This window comes from Lepidochelys kempii, chromosome 10 (assembly GCF_965140285.1).
Source record: "Lepidochelys kempii isolate rLepKem1 chromosome 10, rLepKem1.hap1, whole genome shotgun sequence".
In the NCBI taxonomy this organism is placed as follows: Eukaryota; Metazoa; Chordata; order Testudines; family Cheloniidae; genus Lepidochelys; species Lepidochelys kempii.
Genome location: NC_136389.1, coordinates 56837191 through 56854640, shown reverse-complemented (window position 1 = coordinate 56854640; position 17450 = coordinate 56837191). Strand labels below are relative to the sequence as shown.

At 40.3% G+C, this 17450-nt stretch overlaps 1 protein-coding gene across 2 annotated transcripts in view; it reads right to left on the bottom strand.

Moving 5' to 3' along the window:
• Positions 1–17450, bottom strand: part of THSD4 (thrombospondin type 1 domain containing 4) — a 621627-nt gene that overhangs the window by 506966 nt on the left and 97211 nt on the right. For both annotated transcript variants that reach the window (XM_073303716.1, XM_073303717.2), the window contains one exon: positions 12528–12960. In XM_073303716.1, the coding sequence (XP_073159817.1) occupies positions 12528–12960 (433 nt within the window). The remainder of the gene's footprint in view (positions 1–12527; positions 12961–17450) is intronic.

Genomic DNA, 17450 nt, shown 5'->3' with positions numbered 1-17450 from the left:
GAGGCATTTAAACAGCACCACTGTTGTCTCATTTAATGGGAAACCAATGAAAATTATTTCTATTAGAGAAAACCTGGCAAAAAGTCTTAAGAATGTCTAAACATGAAACCCTTCAGATTAGCTGGTTCTTCAGTGTCTCATCTGGCTTTATTATTCAAAAACACAATAAAAATGATGGCATATATTTATAGTCACCACCAAAAAATGTGCCACAGCATATTTGCCCTAATACAAGAGATAGAAACAAATCAAAATGCTTTCACAAGCAGAGTTTTTATAAACTAAAAAGTGTTTTCTTTATACAAGAAAAAGTATTGTCAACTCCAGCATTGTTTTTAAAAAGGTATCTATGCCAATTTTGAAAGACACTAAGCCAAATTAATACTTGGTGAAACTCCACTGAAGTCAATAAACTTAAAGCAGAGATGATGTGGTTGGCACATTCAGTTTGTAGAAAATTATGCTGACAATTAAATCTGTACTAAGACTGCCAGTGATATTTGATTTGGTTTTAAAAGACCATCTCTACAAGGCAACTGATTTTTGCTGGGTCATTAGGGGATACCTAAAAGCAGGTTTAGATGTACATTTTCACTTTCTGGTTCTGCCTTTCTTTTCTCATTTTCTATTTATGGGCACTAGCATAAGTCTAAAGCCTATGGCCATGATCCTATCACTGGATCTGTGCACCTATGTGGAGTTCTATTGATTAAATATATATCTATGTGTCTGGAGTTCTGCTTAAGTCAATTGGGCTCTACACAGACACAGGAGTCTGTCTACATAAATCCAATAGCAGGATAGGAGCTTTGTGTTTGCTCATTTACTCCTGCTGCTTATTTCACATTTGAAGTAATAATCCTAATCACAGCAAACAGTTCTGAGGATACTAATGGAGGATCACCACTTCAAGTGAGGACCAAGCAGGAGGAGCAGATGAACTAACCACAACAATCCCATTTCCAAGTCCCCAGCAATGCAAATAAAGGAAAACCACCAGCTAAAATTCACAGGTATATCAGCAGAATCATTTCAAAGCAAAATGCTTACAGTTTTCTGCAAGGAATGAACAGAAATTTAGTATTTCTAGTAGGCATTGTGTGCAAATCTGCTTTGAGTATGAACTTTGTTCTAACCCGTTATTCCTTAATACAAATAAGGAACTATACAAAAACCAGACAAAAAGCAACTTTCTTTAGAACACATTGTAATACACAGTAAATGCAGCTTCCTCTAGGCTTCTGCTCAGCACAACGCTCCTCAATCAGCATGTCAAAGAGTTACCTGTGCCACCCCTTTCAGTTGCTTTTATGGATACTATGCCATTTCTCATGTTGGGGGTTCTTGCTTTCATCAAAAGTCAAGACCCTGAATATCTGCTAATGCAATAAGCTCTTACTATTACTGCTTTTCCAACATGTTGTATTCACCCCCTGGTTCATACTTAAAAATAAAAAGATGTTCCAATCTACTATTTCTGTTCATCATTGTGTTACAAGTGCTTTGTTATTATTATAGGCGGGACCAGCAGCATGACCTATTATTTTTATGGTCACCCGACACTTTCCATTATAAGACCCTGTTTTAGTTGCTTATCACCTTGCCAGATTAATTGGTCAGGCTGAAATATTCCATGCCAAATGTCTGCCTTAGGCTGAAACTTTTTGGAAAATTTCAGCCTAAATGGTTCCGCCATTTCCAGGAATGAGGCAGATAAAAAATAAGGGTTTTTTGTCATTGTTAAAAAAAAATTCTTAGCGAAGCTTGAAGCACCTGGTTTTGGAGTGGGGACTCAAAATTTGGCAAGGGGTGACTTTGTGTAAGGCTTTTTTGGTTTGTCAATTTTGTTTGCAATTTTGGTTCAGGTTAAACCCTCCTCCCTCTGCCAGCAAACTGAAAAAAATCAGTTATTTGACCAGCTCTAGAAAACATACTATTTTTTCCTCCACAGGGCTCCTGCCTTATTGAGTGCACAGGCCTATTTGGTCCCCATGTACATGATGGATCCCCGAAAGAGATCCCGCTAGTAAACCAGAAAGGCCTTATTTGTTCAGAGGGGAAATACCAGGGGGGAAAATAACCTCAGGGAATCAGGGATCAACTAATTCTGGGGGACAACAAATGGAATGGAATGGAAGTGAGGGTCATATGTTTACAATCAGGGTGCCAGATGGGGACATTGAGCAGAGAACCCCAGATGGCACCCACCACACCTCAAAGGTGTCTAAGGAGCCACTGGGTACTGCTTGGAAGGTGTGTCATGCAGGAGGCAGGGAACTGTAGGAAGAGAAAGTCTCATGGGTAAGGCAGCTGAATGCTGCCTTGGAACACTGGATTCTATCCCTGTCTCTGCCACAGAAAGTCAATAGGAGTTGTGCTTTGAATGAAGCTATATAATGCTAAGCACTCTGAAAAAAACATATCCTGGGTGTCCCATATTGGGCACACAAAATCAGTGGATACTTTTGACCTTACCATCTTTGCCTCAGTTTGCCTTATTATTTTTATTAATAAAATATAATAATAAAATAACAATAACAATCCCTCATCTCCAAAGGGGGGTTGTGAAAATAAATTAACGTTTGGGAAGCACTCCAATGTTAGAGTGATGAGCACTACAGAAAAGCCCAGGAGGAAGTTAATTCTGTTTTCAGAGCAGGGTTTGAACAGCGTGTGGTAAATAAGGCATGGGGCTATACATTGAATAATGCTGCGAAAACAAAATATTGAACAGCGGTTCATTAAGTGAGCACCATCCATTCCATGCACTAGATAGGCAGGGGGCTTGTAGAAAAGAGTAGTATGTGATCATGTAATTAAAGATTAATAACATCCTTTTAATGTATGTGTGTGTGTAATTTATACAACACCACAAAAATGTTGCCATCAGAAAGCCACCAAGCATAGGTCTCACAGCTGCAGTCCAAGGTAATTAGCATGCTTTACTATCTTCAGCAAATGATAATGCAAACCACAGACAAATAAAGGGAGGAGAAAAATGCATTCCTTGGCTGGGAAGTTTTTGCAAGTTTAAAGTCAGAGACACAGACAGTTGGCAGGAGAGAGTTGGGGATATTTCCCTGGCTGCTTCTCCCTACAAATCAATCACTTCCCTGCAAGCATAGTAACGACAGAACTACTGTTCATCTAGTGTGCCCAGCTCCTTTCCTCGCCTTAAATAATACAAGGAATTTGGCATTAGCTTTCCATAATTGTAAGGTAAATGTTTATGGAATAACAGCATTACTGTACGTGTTGCTCAAAAGATAGTTCAGTACACATGAGTGTGTCTCTACACATACGGTGTGGCTTTCTCTCCTGGACATTATTACTGCATCAGTACATAGAGCAAACCTGCAGTGCTCTGTCTCGGCTTTGTCGGGTACTGAGAGTGTGTGCTAATTATTTGTCCTTTGCAGTGTTATCTATGAACTTGGCCCTGATATTCCACATAGAAAAGGCCTATTCAACTGCTTTTCTCATCACAGTACATCTAGGGCCAGTCTTCAGTTTTCAGCTCTTCTGAATGACCAGTCTTTCTAGGACACCCTTGATCAAATTATCCTTCAGCTATGCCCAGAGAAATACCCATACCTAGCTATGACCTTAGGTCCATGCTCCCTAAGTATTTGCATCGCTCTGACCCCTTGCTAACAAACAGCTGACAACTTCATATACTGCCTGGCCTCTCAGCACCCTCCAGCCAAACTCTCTCTCACCCCACCCTCTGGTTCAGTGCTTCTGTTCCTTCCCCACTGATCTGTGGCCCAGCACAACAGGGTAGCAAGGCAGCTTTCTTTCCCTGCCAGATCTCATCTGCACTCTTTTTGTGCTCTTTGCCTGCTGTCTGGTTTATGCACTACCCAACGCTTGCTTGGCAGTCAGTGGCTGCAGGGGTGGAAGGTGGGTAACGAATATGCACATGTTGAAGGAATGTAGTCACAAGTGAGGAAGCTGGATGGCACACTGCATACCTTACTTCAGTGAAGTACCTTCAAAACATAGGATCAGCCCTGTTCTAATTACTTCTGAACCTGTCCACACGGCCTTAGAAAAGCAAATCACCTTAAGCTTGTGGTATTGGGCAAACCTTCTTAAAATGTCAGAGAAAAATAGATTCTTCCCTTGAGAAGACTTGCTGATACCATAGTCAGCTCTCACCCAAAACAGACATTCCAGTAGAAGGTGCTGTATGACAGAATGTGTATGTTATTGTATTCTTTTTGAGCGACGATGAATAGTTACCAAATGTTCAAAAAGCATCATTTTTTGGAAAACAATTTTAATGGCATTTGTAAATGAATTCACAGGATCTCGCTTGAATGAGGTTTCCAGAAGACTGAGACTTCCACTGCTTCCAAAGCCTGGATGCAATTAAACCAACATATAAGTAAAAAGTGAATTTCTTGTTCAAATTATGGCTGTGTTTAATATTAAGGCAGCAAAATTCAGACAAAGCATCTTGTCTGAAAAGACAAAAGAGAATTTAAGACGCATTAAAATACCTTCTAGGACATTGTGTGTGCAGATAAATGACAGATATTCTAATTTACACACTAATATTAAACATACATTCCTGACATATTTGTCAATGTAACAACCTGACTTTAGGTAGTTGAGGTTTTGAACTTGAAATTTTATTTTAATCGCTTAGTTTTCATCTTTACAACATGGTACTAGCAGTTACTTTCAAACAATAACAAAGCTGTACATCTAAATCATTCAGTCATTTTATTGTGAAAAAAATAAATTCAATTCAACTTGACAAGCGGCAGAATGATGACCTTTGAATCACCACCACAATTCAATTTTTAGTGCTAAAACTGTTACTTGGAACTGATGAGGTGATCAGATGTTGCAAGCCGTTTTCCCCCTCCCCTTCCCTCTAATGTGACATATGAATTCCATTGACTTTAAGGTAACTTCCCAGACATTTCCAATTACTAAATCAAACCGACTATACTTAGTTGGCCAAAAGCTCAGGAAACAATCTCTTTAACCATTTGATATGAATTTGGCGCCAGTTATAAAAATGTTAGTCATTCATCTATCACACTATTTCTGGACACAAATCAGGGTCTGAGTCTTCAGAGAAACAGATCCCCCACCTCCATCCAACCTCAAACAGTGTACTGACATCCCTCAAACTTCAGAAGAGGGCTACACACTAACAGAGACAGATCCAGTGACAGAACGTAGACCATAATGAACCCTCATGAAGAGATATATGTAGGTTTGAAAGAATTCGATTTTTTAAAAAATAGTTTCAACAGCTATTATCAATGTTTATTTTTAAGAATTTTCTTCAATTTTTATCCATTTAAATTTTAACAGTTGCACAAAATTAAGCACAGAGCACATAAAGCCTTTCTGTCCACTCTGGCATTGCAACAGAGCAGAGTGACCCTGGGTAGATTGCAATGCGGAGATTTTTTTTCAGAGCAACTTCAACTGCAATGGTAGCAAGAACAACTGTGCACCAATGCAAGCAGTTTTTAGTGAAGATGGGGTGTTTTACAGGCACATTGAGGTGCTGCAAAGATGTTGCAACACCAAAATGCTCTAATGTAGATAAGCCCCAAGATGTTACTCCAGGAAATCATAGCTGCATGCAGGCTTTGCACTGCATAGTGAAGAAAAAAAGTTTCTAAAGAGTTACAGAATATTAGCATAATAAACTATCCTCTCATTAGGATTTTGGAGATTCTGAGTATTATGTGCAAAATATATTCTTGGGACAAACTTATCTTGACAAAGCATGGATGATGTACAGGAGTGTTGTACATTTATTGTATTGAATCAGCAGGGAAGAGAATGTACATGCTAACTCAATGTAACCAGAAACCCCAAAAAAGTGTTAATTTTCACCACTTCACAAGAAAGCAATTGGCTTTTCTTGTATTGGTCTGGATGAAAACACTTCCTCAGCCACACACAGCACTCTCCAGCATCATAACGACTATGACTCTCTAAAAGGTCCCAATTACATTGTGTATATAGCAGAATAAATGCAATGTGGATTATAGCCATGTACGTTCAGTGATCTGTAATTGAAAACTCCTGGATTTACAAAATGGCTGGAGAGCAGGAAGACTGAAATGCCAATATGTGAATTTGATGAAGTACCTGAAATCGTTCCATCAAAAACAGAATGGATTCTGTACATTGAATTCAAACTGCTTCCAATATTGTGTGGATGCCAATGAAATATTTTCAGACATAGAATATGAACCAAATGTCTAACTTTCACAACAAGTCCCAGAAAGATTTAAACAATTTAAAGAGAATTCACAGAAGGTGAGTGTGGATCGAGTGACTTGAGGAAAGACTAAAGGAGCTAAACATTTGTGTGAATTGGCCAATCTTATGTGAGGCTATGGTAACTGTCCACCAAGTATAAACTCCAAGAAGAGACAAGGGAACCTTTGGCTGGTTCAAGGAGGCTATACCAAGGAGCAATAGGATGAAAGAGAAAAAAGGAAAATTTAGGGTGAATACCAAAAAGAATGTCTGGACTTGTAACAGGAAGGAGGGGTTTCAGGAGAAAAGGAATCTGATCTTGTTACATTTTACTGAGTTTTAAAGGGCAGATTTGTTTGAACTACATAATGTTGAAATTAAAAGTGACTATGACAACTATTTAAAGTGGAAAACTGGACGATTTTGCAGGTTTGACAGCATGATCCTGATTTTAGCAGCTGCAGCACGTAAGAGGAGGAGTAATAATAATGCCCACCTAAGGTACAAAGCCCATGGGGACTTGTGGTAAGCACACTCAGAGGCACTTGCTACATCTGTACAAAATGTAGAGCATGCATCCCACTCAGGACACCTTGAGGAGAAAAATATCAAAAATGTCCCTCTGTAAATCTAAGCTGGGACAACATGCCATAAAATGCCTTAATGATAATTGTGGTGTTATTGCATAATATCACTACAGGACTGAGTTAAGGTTGCTTGGTTCTCTTAATTACTAATTTCTTACCAAAAGAGGTAAAATTTAAGTGTAACCTTAACTCTGAATTTTGTGGGCATATAAATGCATATACTGGTTTTGGGACACCTATAACATCTTTATGTATCCTTCAGTTATTGATATGAACTCTGAACCTTTACATTAAAATAGAGGGTGTTGATGGTCTATAGTTTTTTGGTTTTGCGTGCACGCACACACCTTGAAATATACTACACAATACCTAAAATATCTTTGGAGAAGACTGAAATCCTGTCATGCGGGGTGCAGAAAGCCCTGGCTAACTCATTAGAGGTTCCTCTACTAATTACTTTTCTCTGGCCTGGAGAACGTAAATTGCCGAGGATTGTAATAGGCATGCATACACTATGTGATTGTAAGCTCTTTGGTATTGGAGCCATTATTTTGTCCTCTATTTGTGCGGCACCTACCACAATTGGATCCTAGACAGTGCCTGGAGCTTCTAGGCACTATGGCAATAAAAATAAAATAACGTACATTCCCTGGTGGAGAAGTATTTTTAATTTATTTTCTTAACACACTGGTAGTCCCCATCCCTCTACCTATGTTAGTGATTTTTTTGTGTGTAATGGACATGCCTACATTTAGAGTTTATGGCCCTATTCGGGGTGGAGAGGTAGGTCAACACAAAACTGTCAAACGGCTAACTAGATCCTCTGTTAATCCACAGTTTTGGGCCTTTCTTCATCTGTAATTACATTTGATGCTACAATATATTGTGATGACTGACTGACAATGAACTGGTTTTTCAGGATAGATCACTGCTTGCTATGAAACAAGTTTAGGTTAGACTAAACACATTAAAGTGAAGGCTTCTGAACTGCAAGTCGGCAAACATTTTCCCCAGTGTTTTAAGCCAGCCAAGTCCCTGTTATTTAGTCAGACTCTAATGAGACCTGCATAAGACATTGTGTTCTATAGAATATGGTAAAGAGATTCAAAACAGTGGGCCCAGTTTATCCCTGGAGTAATTTCATTATAGCCATAGCTATAGAGTTACAACAGAAATTAATCCTGGCCCAGTATCTTCAGTGAAGATACCCTATATGTTACTCTTTAGGGTAACATCTCAATGGAAGGGACAAATGATCAACTGATGGACAAACAGGAGAACGTTTAACCGTTATTCCCATAGCAATGGCTGGCATGTTACTTCTGCCACTAGCACTAACGGCCTTTGAGCTAAAACCTTAAGAAATCCCACCCCAAACCTCAAAGAATCAAAGAAACCACAGTACAGCCTAAAGTAATGTAAACTCATATAAGCTTTTAGTAAACTTTCCTATACACCTAGAAATGTCAAACTGTTAAATGCACATACAATCCTACACTGTTCAAAAGGAAACTCCCAAACTAGAGTCAAAGCTAAATTCCTTGGAAAAGGAACATCGTCTTAACCTCATTTTGCTATTATATCAAATACATAGCCACACAATTCTCAAAATGAGTAAAAACAATGCACCCAGATGTCCCAAACGAAAAGAGTTTTTAATAATAAAGTTCTCACTGAATAAAATTCCATACCTCCCCATTCACTTTTGTATCCCAGAAATATTAATGAATACTTCCTCACATCACCCCTGTGTTGGTAGTGAACAAAGCAATACAGGAAACAGAATTTCCTGTCCACGGAAAATTGTACATTTCCAAAAAAATGTTTTTTCGGAATCAGAACAAAAAGACACAAAAGCAAATTTCTGTAGAATGGAAAATTTTTCAAAAAATTCTGAGCAAGGAGCCAGCCAGTTCTCAGTCTGGCTAACCATCTGGGGAGCGAGGCAGCCTAGTGTCCCACAGAGGTGGGCAACATGGGAAGTCTGGAAGCCCAGCAGGCAGATCAGGGAGACTGCTCAGCCATCAGCTGGCTGACTGGCAGGAAACACACATGCAAGTGCTGAAGAGATGAAGCCATTTGTACAATGAGAAAATGGGTTTAGTGACCTGCAAAAACACTTGAACAAATAAAAGCTCTTCCCAGCCTCTCACTAACCAAAATCTATAAGCTTAACTTTTTATGAACCAAGCTGTCAGTCATGCAGAATGAGTTCAGCTATCAATGAGAGCACATTAAATGCACAACGATGAGGAAATGACCTAACAGGCCAAGGCAGACTGAGTTAATTTGTAATTAATTAACTACCCTTAGGAGAAACCAAACACTGGGGTACCAGTTAATAGAATCTTTCCCCCTTGATAAATTATATTTACCTCTTGGAACATACAAGGAAAAAGGAAAAGAAAAGAAAAAAGAAGCTAGCGTTCCCTAGCTAACTCTGGAACACGTCACTGATGATAAATCAAAGTCCATGTATAAAAGTGGAGACACAGGAAGAAAAAATAAATAAGGACAAACACTATCAGCCTTGCTTTGCTCTGGCCTGGGCCTTGACTCCTCTGACTGTTCCTACTTAATTATTGTTTATAACTATTAAATACCACATCCTAGGGAGAAACTGATCCCTGATGGCAATTACAGCTTGCACTTGGTCCGTGGGAACTTCATCATCTGAATACCTGCGCTATGTGCCTGCAAGGATTTAAAATTCTAGCTGCATCACCTGCAATTTCTCTCTTGTTAAAAAGACCATTGAATAGTCACACCCATTTCTTGAGAATCTGGTTACATTCAGAGGTGCAGGGAAATGATGAGGATATGCTCACCCTTTTTTTGGTATTCTGTTGATGTCCTACCCTTAAATGTAGCTTAAAAATTTACAGTTATTTACTGTGAATGCATTTTCACTCAAGTTCCCCATGAACACTAAAACATATTTAACTTACAGTGAACTGTATGTCCTGCCACCATCCCAAACTTCGCTGGAGCTAACTTCTCCCCTCCTTCTCCATCAGTGCTGACATCTTCATTGTCCTCCCCATCTCCCAAGCCCACATTTACAACTTGCTCTTCACCCCATTCTCTGGATGCCACCTCCTGCCAAGTTTCCTCTGCAATGTCCTTTCTTCATCATCCCCACTATTAGATCATTTGGTCCATGCCTTGATCGCTCCTCTTAGCTACTGTCACTTCCTCCTTTCTAACTCCATCTCCACTCACCTGCAACTCTATCTGAAATATTTCTGCTGTAACCATCTTCCCCTCGTGCCACTCAGTCCACATCACCCACCTTGTTCCTTCGCGTCATGATCTTAATATAATTCAAGACAGTTAAATCAAGATCTTTGCACTTGTTTTCACAGCTCTACTGTAAACATTTTCACCCCACCTAACCTCTGCTCTGATATTCCCTTACTCTCCGCTACTCTAGTAACCCCTTTGAGTAGAAAACTGCTTTTCTTTTGAGTTTGGAAGCACCTTGCATATTGTGGGCATTACCAATAATAATAAGGATAGAAGTCTCCTCACAGTCCTCTCTTCTAACTTTGCCCTTCTTCCATATTTGGAATAGCCTGTCTCGCATCCATCTTGTAAACTCCTCTTCCAGATCCCTCATTACATCTTGCTTTTTTAATGGAACCTTCCAATTCTGATCTCCATCATCAACCCATCTTCTTAGGTCTGAACTGTTATCCACTGTATCACATTTGTCAGCCTGGTTTAGATTCTAAGCTCCTCTGTGCTGGGACCATGTCTTGTGTGTCCGGAAGGGCTGTGTACATACAGAATAATCCTTAACTATCCAATAACTTGATAAACAACAAACCAATGGTGCGTCTATCCTGCATAACACTTCCTACACAAGGGACAGACTGGCAACAGACTTGGGAGGGTGCTGGTTATAGTGGTGACTAAACAGAAGTTTCCACAGAGAAGTCTGTAAAGACCATTCTTGAAAAAGCTCCTGCTGACGCTTTATGTATGTCTTGAAAATGATGACTATGTGCCTTCATGCCCCATATGGCTGGGACTGAAACAGAGGGAAGAACAAGCAGGATTCAGGGCTGAGAAAGCAAGGTTTAGAAAGGGCTGTGTTACAAAAGCACATAACAGAGGTACTGAACCACCAGAGTCAGGATGTAGTGGTAAAAAAAAAAAAAAAAAAGAGTAAACTAACCCAAGCTAAACTCCATATTCCCCAAAGAGAAGTGGCAAACTGCTTTTCCCCTCAACTGCACAACTGACTGGGATGTATTACTACCCTACCCGTGCACCAGTGTGCAGATTCACCTGCCATGGCAGTCCAAATGAAAGCCCAAATACTCAAATTCCATTCCACGCCCTTTTCCCCAATGCAAGTTTATTAATTAACAGAAAATTCAAAAAACGTTCAAAATAATACAACACAGTTGGTAACAGAGACTCTTCCGGCTGTCTCTGGCTGCCACAACTGGGAAGGGGGAAACACATGTTTCTCCTCTGGTAACTTGGCACTGGGTCTCTCCTGTCTGCTGCCCCCACCTAGGGTGACCAGATGTCCCAATTTTATAGGGACAGCCCCGATTTTGGGGGCTTTTTCTTATATAGGCACCTATTACTCCCCACTCCCTGTCCAGATTTTTTACACTTGCTATCTGGTCACCCTACCCCCACCTAAGAGACAGGAAGTGTCCATCTGGCTTCCTGAAGGTCACATGCTTGTCCCCAGGCATGTGCCCTATGATTACATCTCCCAGTTTTAAAAGGCCCAAAGGCTGTAAAGGCAGATTAGGACTCACACATGCACCCTAAGGCCCAATTCTCTGTTACATCAACGTACAACTGCACTAATACTTTAGAAAAAAACAATTATTAATATCCAAATAGCATGGCTCTTGAACTCAACAATATTAATTCACTAGAGACTGGAAAGAAGAAGGCCTCTTGTTTTAGGTTAAACACTGATAAAACTCAGCCAAGGCAAACATTGGTGAAAGACGTTTTAAGAAATTTTCAAGAAAAACAGCCAAAAATTACAGCTCTTACAAATTTGTTTGTCAAGTAGAAGAGCAGACCCTGAAAGATCTCATAAAACCCATGGGGAGGTCATCCCAGAACACAGAGTAGCACCAAAGCCAAATATTTTAAAACAGCTTTAAGAAAAATGTTATTTTTAAAAAAAATTCTAATACAATAGATTTTTACTCCTAAAGAAGCCATAATTTACCCTAAAAATAGGCACCTAAAATCAGAAACCTTAGTTTGGGGTATATGAATTCCAAAATGTTGCAAAAAGGCCATGTGATTAGAGCATGGGACTGGGAGCTGGGAAACCTGACTACCAATCCCCATCCTGTGCTCTGCCTTCTACTGTCTGTGAAGCAAAGTCAGTGCCTCAGTTTCCCCATCTATCTAACAGGAATCATACATATACCACAGGTGTGTGAGGTTTAACCACCATTTGAGACCCCCTGGGATGGATGCTGCTAGGCAAATAGTATATTATACAGCAACTATGGACATCCCCGCAAGCCACTCTTCTTTTAAATCAACATACAGTGGGTTCTTTTATCCCATGACTAACAGAATGAAGGGATTTTTTCCCCCATAGTTAATAAGATCAATATATATCGTTTGATTTTAAGCCACAGGAAGAATAGAAATCCAGCATGCTAAGGGAGCTGTCTTTAAAATTGAGAGAGAAAAGAATGGACTTACATTTCTGTTGCAGAGTTTGTACTGCTTGTAGGCTCCAATGCACACAATAGTTCCAGCCCTTGGAGAGTGAGGTTGACCTTGGAAGGGCTGGCGGGATGCAGAGCCATGGTGGGTTGAGTCAGTCCCATGAAACAAACTTTGAGATGCAGGAAAGGCCTGTGAATGGGTTGGAGCCTGCTGATAAATTGAGGGCCCCAACACCTGAGGTCCACGTTCTTCTTGGTAAAGATTCCCATGTTGAACTGAAGGGTTAGGTGGATGATTGGGTGTGTTCCCAAGTCCCTGATTCTGCTCATATGCTTGGTTCCTTGTTGACTGTCGTTGCCTCCGTGTTTTTTGAGGCAGTTGCCCAGTGTCAGTTTGCAGTGGTAATATATATGGTACTTTTCCATATCCATATTTCCCTGGGCCTATGGGACTTTGGTTTCTGTTTCTAAAGGAAGGTAAAATAAAACAGTTACTGAACTGATAAATGTATGAACATTTAAATACGCATATGAACTTTATCTACAGCCAACAAACTAGACAAGAACAAATGAACCAAAAGCTTTCATTTATTTTTAACAATATGTGTACAAAGCGCTGGTCTAATTCTGTATATTGGGCATCTACACAGCCTGCAGAAGTGAGCCTCCCAACCTAGGTCAACTGACTCGTGCTAGCGGGGATCATGTTAAAAACTGCTGTGTAGACAGCACTTTGGAGTTGTGGCTTGGGCTGGATCTCAGGATCTGAAATCTAGGGTGGTGTTTGGGCTTCAGAGCCTGAGTTCCCATGCAAGCCTCAACTTCAAAGTACTATCTACACAGCAATTTTCAGAGTGAGCCCTGCTAGCCTGAGTCTATTGACCTGGGCTGGGAGGCACACTTCTGCAGGTTGCGAAGACATACCCTCAGAGAGTGCAACAACTCCTGCTTCCTCTTTGGCTATAAGTGGACTTGTGGTAAGTCACTGAGTATATACCAACAGAGGTGAAGACTGAGATCTGGAGCAGTGTCAGTCAATCAGACTGCACACCTAAATTGAGTGTCCCGATTGGCTGCAGTGTAGTTCAGTTTTAACTATATTTTACCATTGCAAACCCATGCAATCTCTGGCTCAGAGGTTAACAGGTTTATGTAGACTCTAACTTTTTCCTTTAACATGGCCCAGTTCCTGGCTAACTTGATCTTCATCTTTGGTGTGTTGTGGGATCCACTGGGACTGAACATATATTTTAAGTATGTAACAACAAGTTAAGCAGAACTCACATCACCCACCCCCACACCCCACGCTTATAATGTCACATTATATGACTTTACTGCAGTATATATGTTAATCCCAGTATTGTATACCACTGTTGACAGCAGCTATTTTTGTTTGTTTGTTTTCCTTGTCACCCACTGTAACTCAAAATCACTTCAGGCCTGGTTTATTTGTTTTTTGTTTTGTTTTGTTTTTTTTAATGCTGCAGTCCTGGAGACCTAGAGCTGATACAATAGTTTTGTTCTAACTGTGCAGCAAATGTTTATCTCCTGATGCAGTTGTTCACAAACAGTCTCTTCACAAGTCAGTGAGGAATACATTTTTCAAAGAAGGAAATGTCTCTCCTGTCTGTAAAATTTATTCACCTGTTTTATTACCTATTATATATAAATCTGGATTACAATGAAAATGAGGTTATATTTTTAACATATTTTTTCTAGGAAACTGGAAGTTACGGATGTCAGGCATTAGTCCCCAAATCAAAGACTCTATCTGGATTCATTTTGCCTTGTATTTATTTCTTCCTATCTCTTTTTTATTGTCTCCTAAGACTCTTATTACATAAAAACCTTGGAAGTAATTTACTTTACATTTTAGCTTTAGTGGCCTTCTGGGGTTTTAATCAATCAATCTTCATGCCTCAAGGATGTGTGAACTAAAGTGTTGATTTACCCAGCCAGATAAATGGCTAGCACTCAAGTTGTTTATATGAGTTAATCTGCTCTCTGAGACTGGTGGTCATTGAGGCAAGGTTTCTTTCTCTACCTTAACATACTGAAATATAATGGGTTTGTAAAGTTAATGGGGGGGGGGGAAGAAAGGTAATTATTAAGATGGCAAATCGGGGGACACAGGAGTGTGTATCAGAAAGGGACAAAACCAAACCAATTCAGAAGTTCAGATAAAGCACGCCCAGGTATAAGAAGACCTTCATCCAGAACTTGAATTGAACTGAACTAAAAAACTTATTTTTTGATGATTAAAGAAGTTTACATCAGATTTTTCCCCTTACATCTCATTTTCACACCCCTCCTCACTTCCCAATTCTGAGCAAAACCAAAAAACAGGAAGAACCAGGAAATGTGGTTACATATTTCCAAACATATTTTGCAGACTGAAGAGAGACAGGTACTTTAGTGATCAAAGCATCTGAAATTGTGGATCTTATTCAAGCTGAACCTCCAAAACTTTTTCCCTATCAGTTTTATGCATATAGCATGTGAGAACTGTCCTGTCAATTGGGAGAGCCTACCTACATAACCCAATAACAGAACTGTAGGTTACCAAGACAGCTTTCCTCCAAAGCAATGTTCAGTTGCAAGGAAGGCGCAAGGGTTTGATCCAGCTTCTCCTTAAACACTTCATATTTTATCTCTATTTCTCATAGCTACTGATTTTTAAAAAGGTAATCCCTTATTCCCACACCATACCCATTTTAACTAATTCGTTGTCTTCGTTCTCTCATTTTAAGTCTCACCCAGCTTTAACAAAACTAAACTAAAAATCCCAGGGACTTTAATGAAAAATAAGTGTCTTCTTTCCTACATGGCCCTATACTTTTTCCAAAACATCACTATGTCCAACTACCTGGGGAGAGTTTTTAGAGAGGTTCATCACTTCCTAAAGGGGCCTGCCTCTACCAGCTCTCCTCATTACTCCTACACTCAAAAAAAAAAAAAACTTTATCAGAGTGCGAATGGCTTGCTTTCTAATGCTCTGGTAGAGCCACTGGTTCTCACCATACCACCAAAACACAGTCCACTCTTGCGCATTAAAAAGAAAAAGAGGAGACAAAGGAATGTCCTTGAACTGAACTGTGGACTTTGTTATTAAAATCAAAGTGTTAGTAACTCCAGAGACTGACCTGAGCAGTTTAGAGCTGGATCTAGGTCTGAATCGAAGTTGTTAGGATCCAGGTCTTGGGCTGGACATTCTACACATGATATCAGGCCAGTGGATTATTTTGCCCTTAATACGAGAGTCAGTGTCTCTCTTATGGCAGGACACAACACATTTCTTTCACCATACAAAGTTTAACATGCAACTTCTAATTATTAACATCTTTATTAGTGTTCATGCCCTCATTTTAACTGATACTGTTTGGAATGAAACCACACAGCACTGTTTGTTTTGCCTTAAAGCATTTTTCATTCACTCTTGGCAACATCCTTACAAGTTAGGAATGCATGTTGCATTAAGAGATGCAATTAAGATGCTAGAATATAAAGACGCTAGCTAAAAAATAACTTGGACACAATTAACTTCTACATTTCTTGGGGAGTGTCAGGTATAATTTATGAAGTCATGCAAGACTGAGGGAGAGAATAATATCTGGATTCATGCAGATGCAAGAACCATGAAAAAAAACCCATGACTTATCGAATGATAAGAGCTGTGTACATTGTGACCCCACCCCGAAGTATCTGGTGGAAGGGGATGGAAGTAGGGTAAGCCTAGATGGCTTGCTTTTTGATTTGACCCATCAACGGGATGGCCCAATCACCGAGGACACCCCTCCTTCCCACGAATTCTCAGGGCCCAATAACCTGCATGCCTCTATTTCTCACCACAGCCTGCTTTTGAGTGCTCTCCTTTCACAGTTATTCTGAAGAAACCAGACGGCCACTTCCCCATTATCCTTTATTGGGCAGCCTGTAATTAAGGGTGCCGCTCCCTTCCGTCATGACAAAGATGGGAGTTAGGATATGCCTTCACCCTAGGCAGCAAGCAACAGAAAAAACAACTCAGCAGGGAGGGGCACTGCCTAAGGCTCAGTGCAGTTAGCAGAGAACCACTGGGAGTTAGATTCCAGAGCACTGGCTCTTACCAATAGATCTCCCCAAACAAAGAAGATGGGTGTGTGTCAGATCTGGTCAAGCTCCCACAGCTGCATACTCGTCAGACTGCTGTGATGGGATCTAAATGCTGAATCCCAGCTGCCCTTAGCTTGCTGAGGCTGGGCACTGTTTTGGCACTGTCCCTCACTTTGGGCCAGTAGGTACACACTCCAGGTGTAGACCATATGTATGATACCCCTCTTTGCCCTGGAGACTCTGTGGTCAAATTGCACAGGCCTTGAAACTAGTACTGTTTTTCCCATGCCTCCCCTGCTGCTCTTGCACATTCCCCAGAATGCTACCAAATGTGTGAGCCTTCTGGTTTCTAGTTTAACTCTACAAGGGCATGAGATAGTTTGAAAGACAGCACACACAGACTTTACACAGGATTCTAAAACACCATGCCTCTTCACATAGTAAGCATAAGAAATATACAGACCTATATAAAGTTATAAACACCTACATACATTTCCCTGCCTCAAGTTCCTCACCACTCTAGAAAGTTCTTTGGGCTTAGAGAGAGCTCTCTGAGTGTCCAGGTTCCTTTCCCTGCAGCTCATTGGTTTCCCTTCAGAATCATAAAGCCATTTGAGCTCACTTAGCCTTCTCTAACTGCAGTTGAACAGGACCTCTCCTGCCCACAGATTCCTGTTCCTGTCTTAGTGAGTCTCTCAAGTGAATATGTTCCATCAACACCACCTGGTTCCTTTGTTTTGCTGCTGGGAATTTTCCACTCTCCACTTCTCGCTCCTATTGACAAGTTAGAGGAACTAGCTTCTCCCAGACTCAGCAACCTCCTTAGCAAGCCCACGTTCAGTCAGAGTGGTGGTGCAGCCCAATG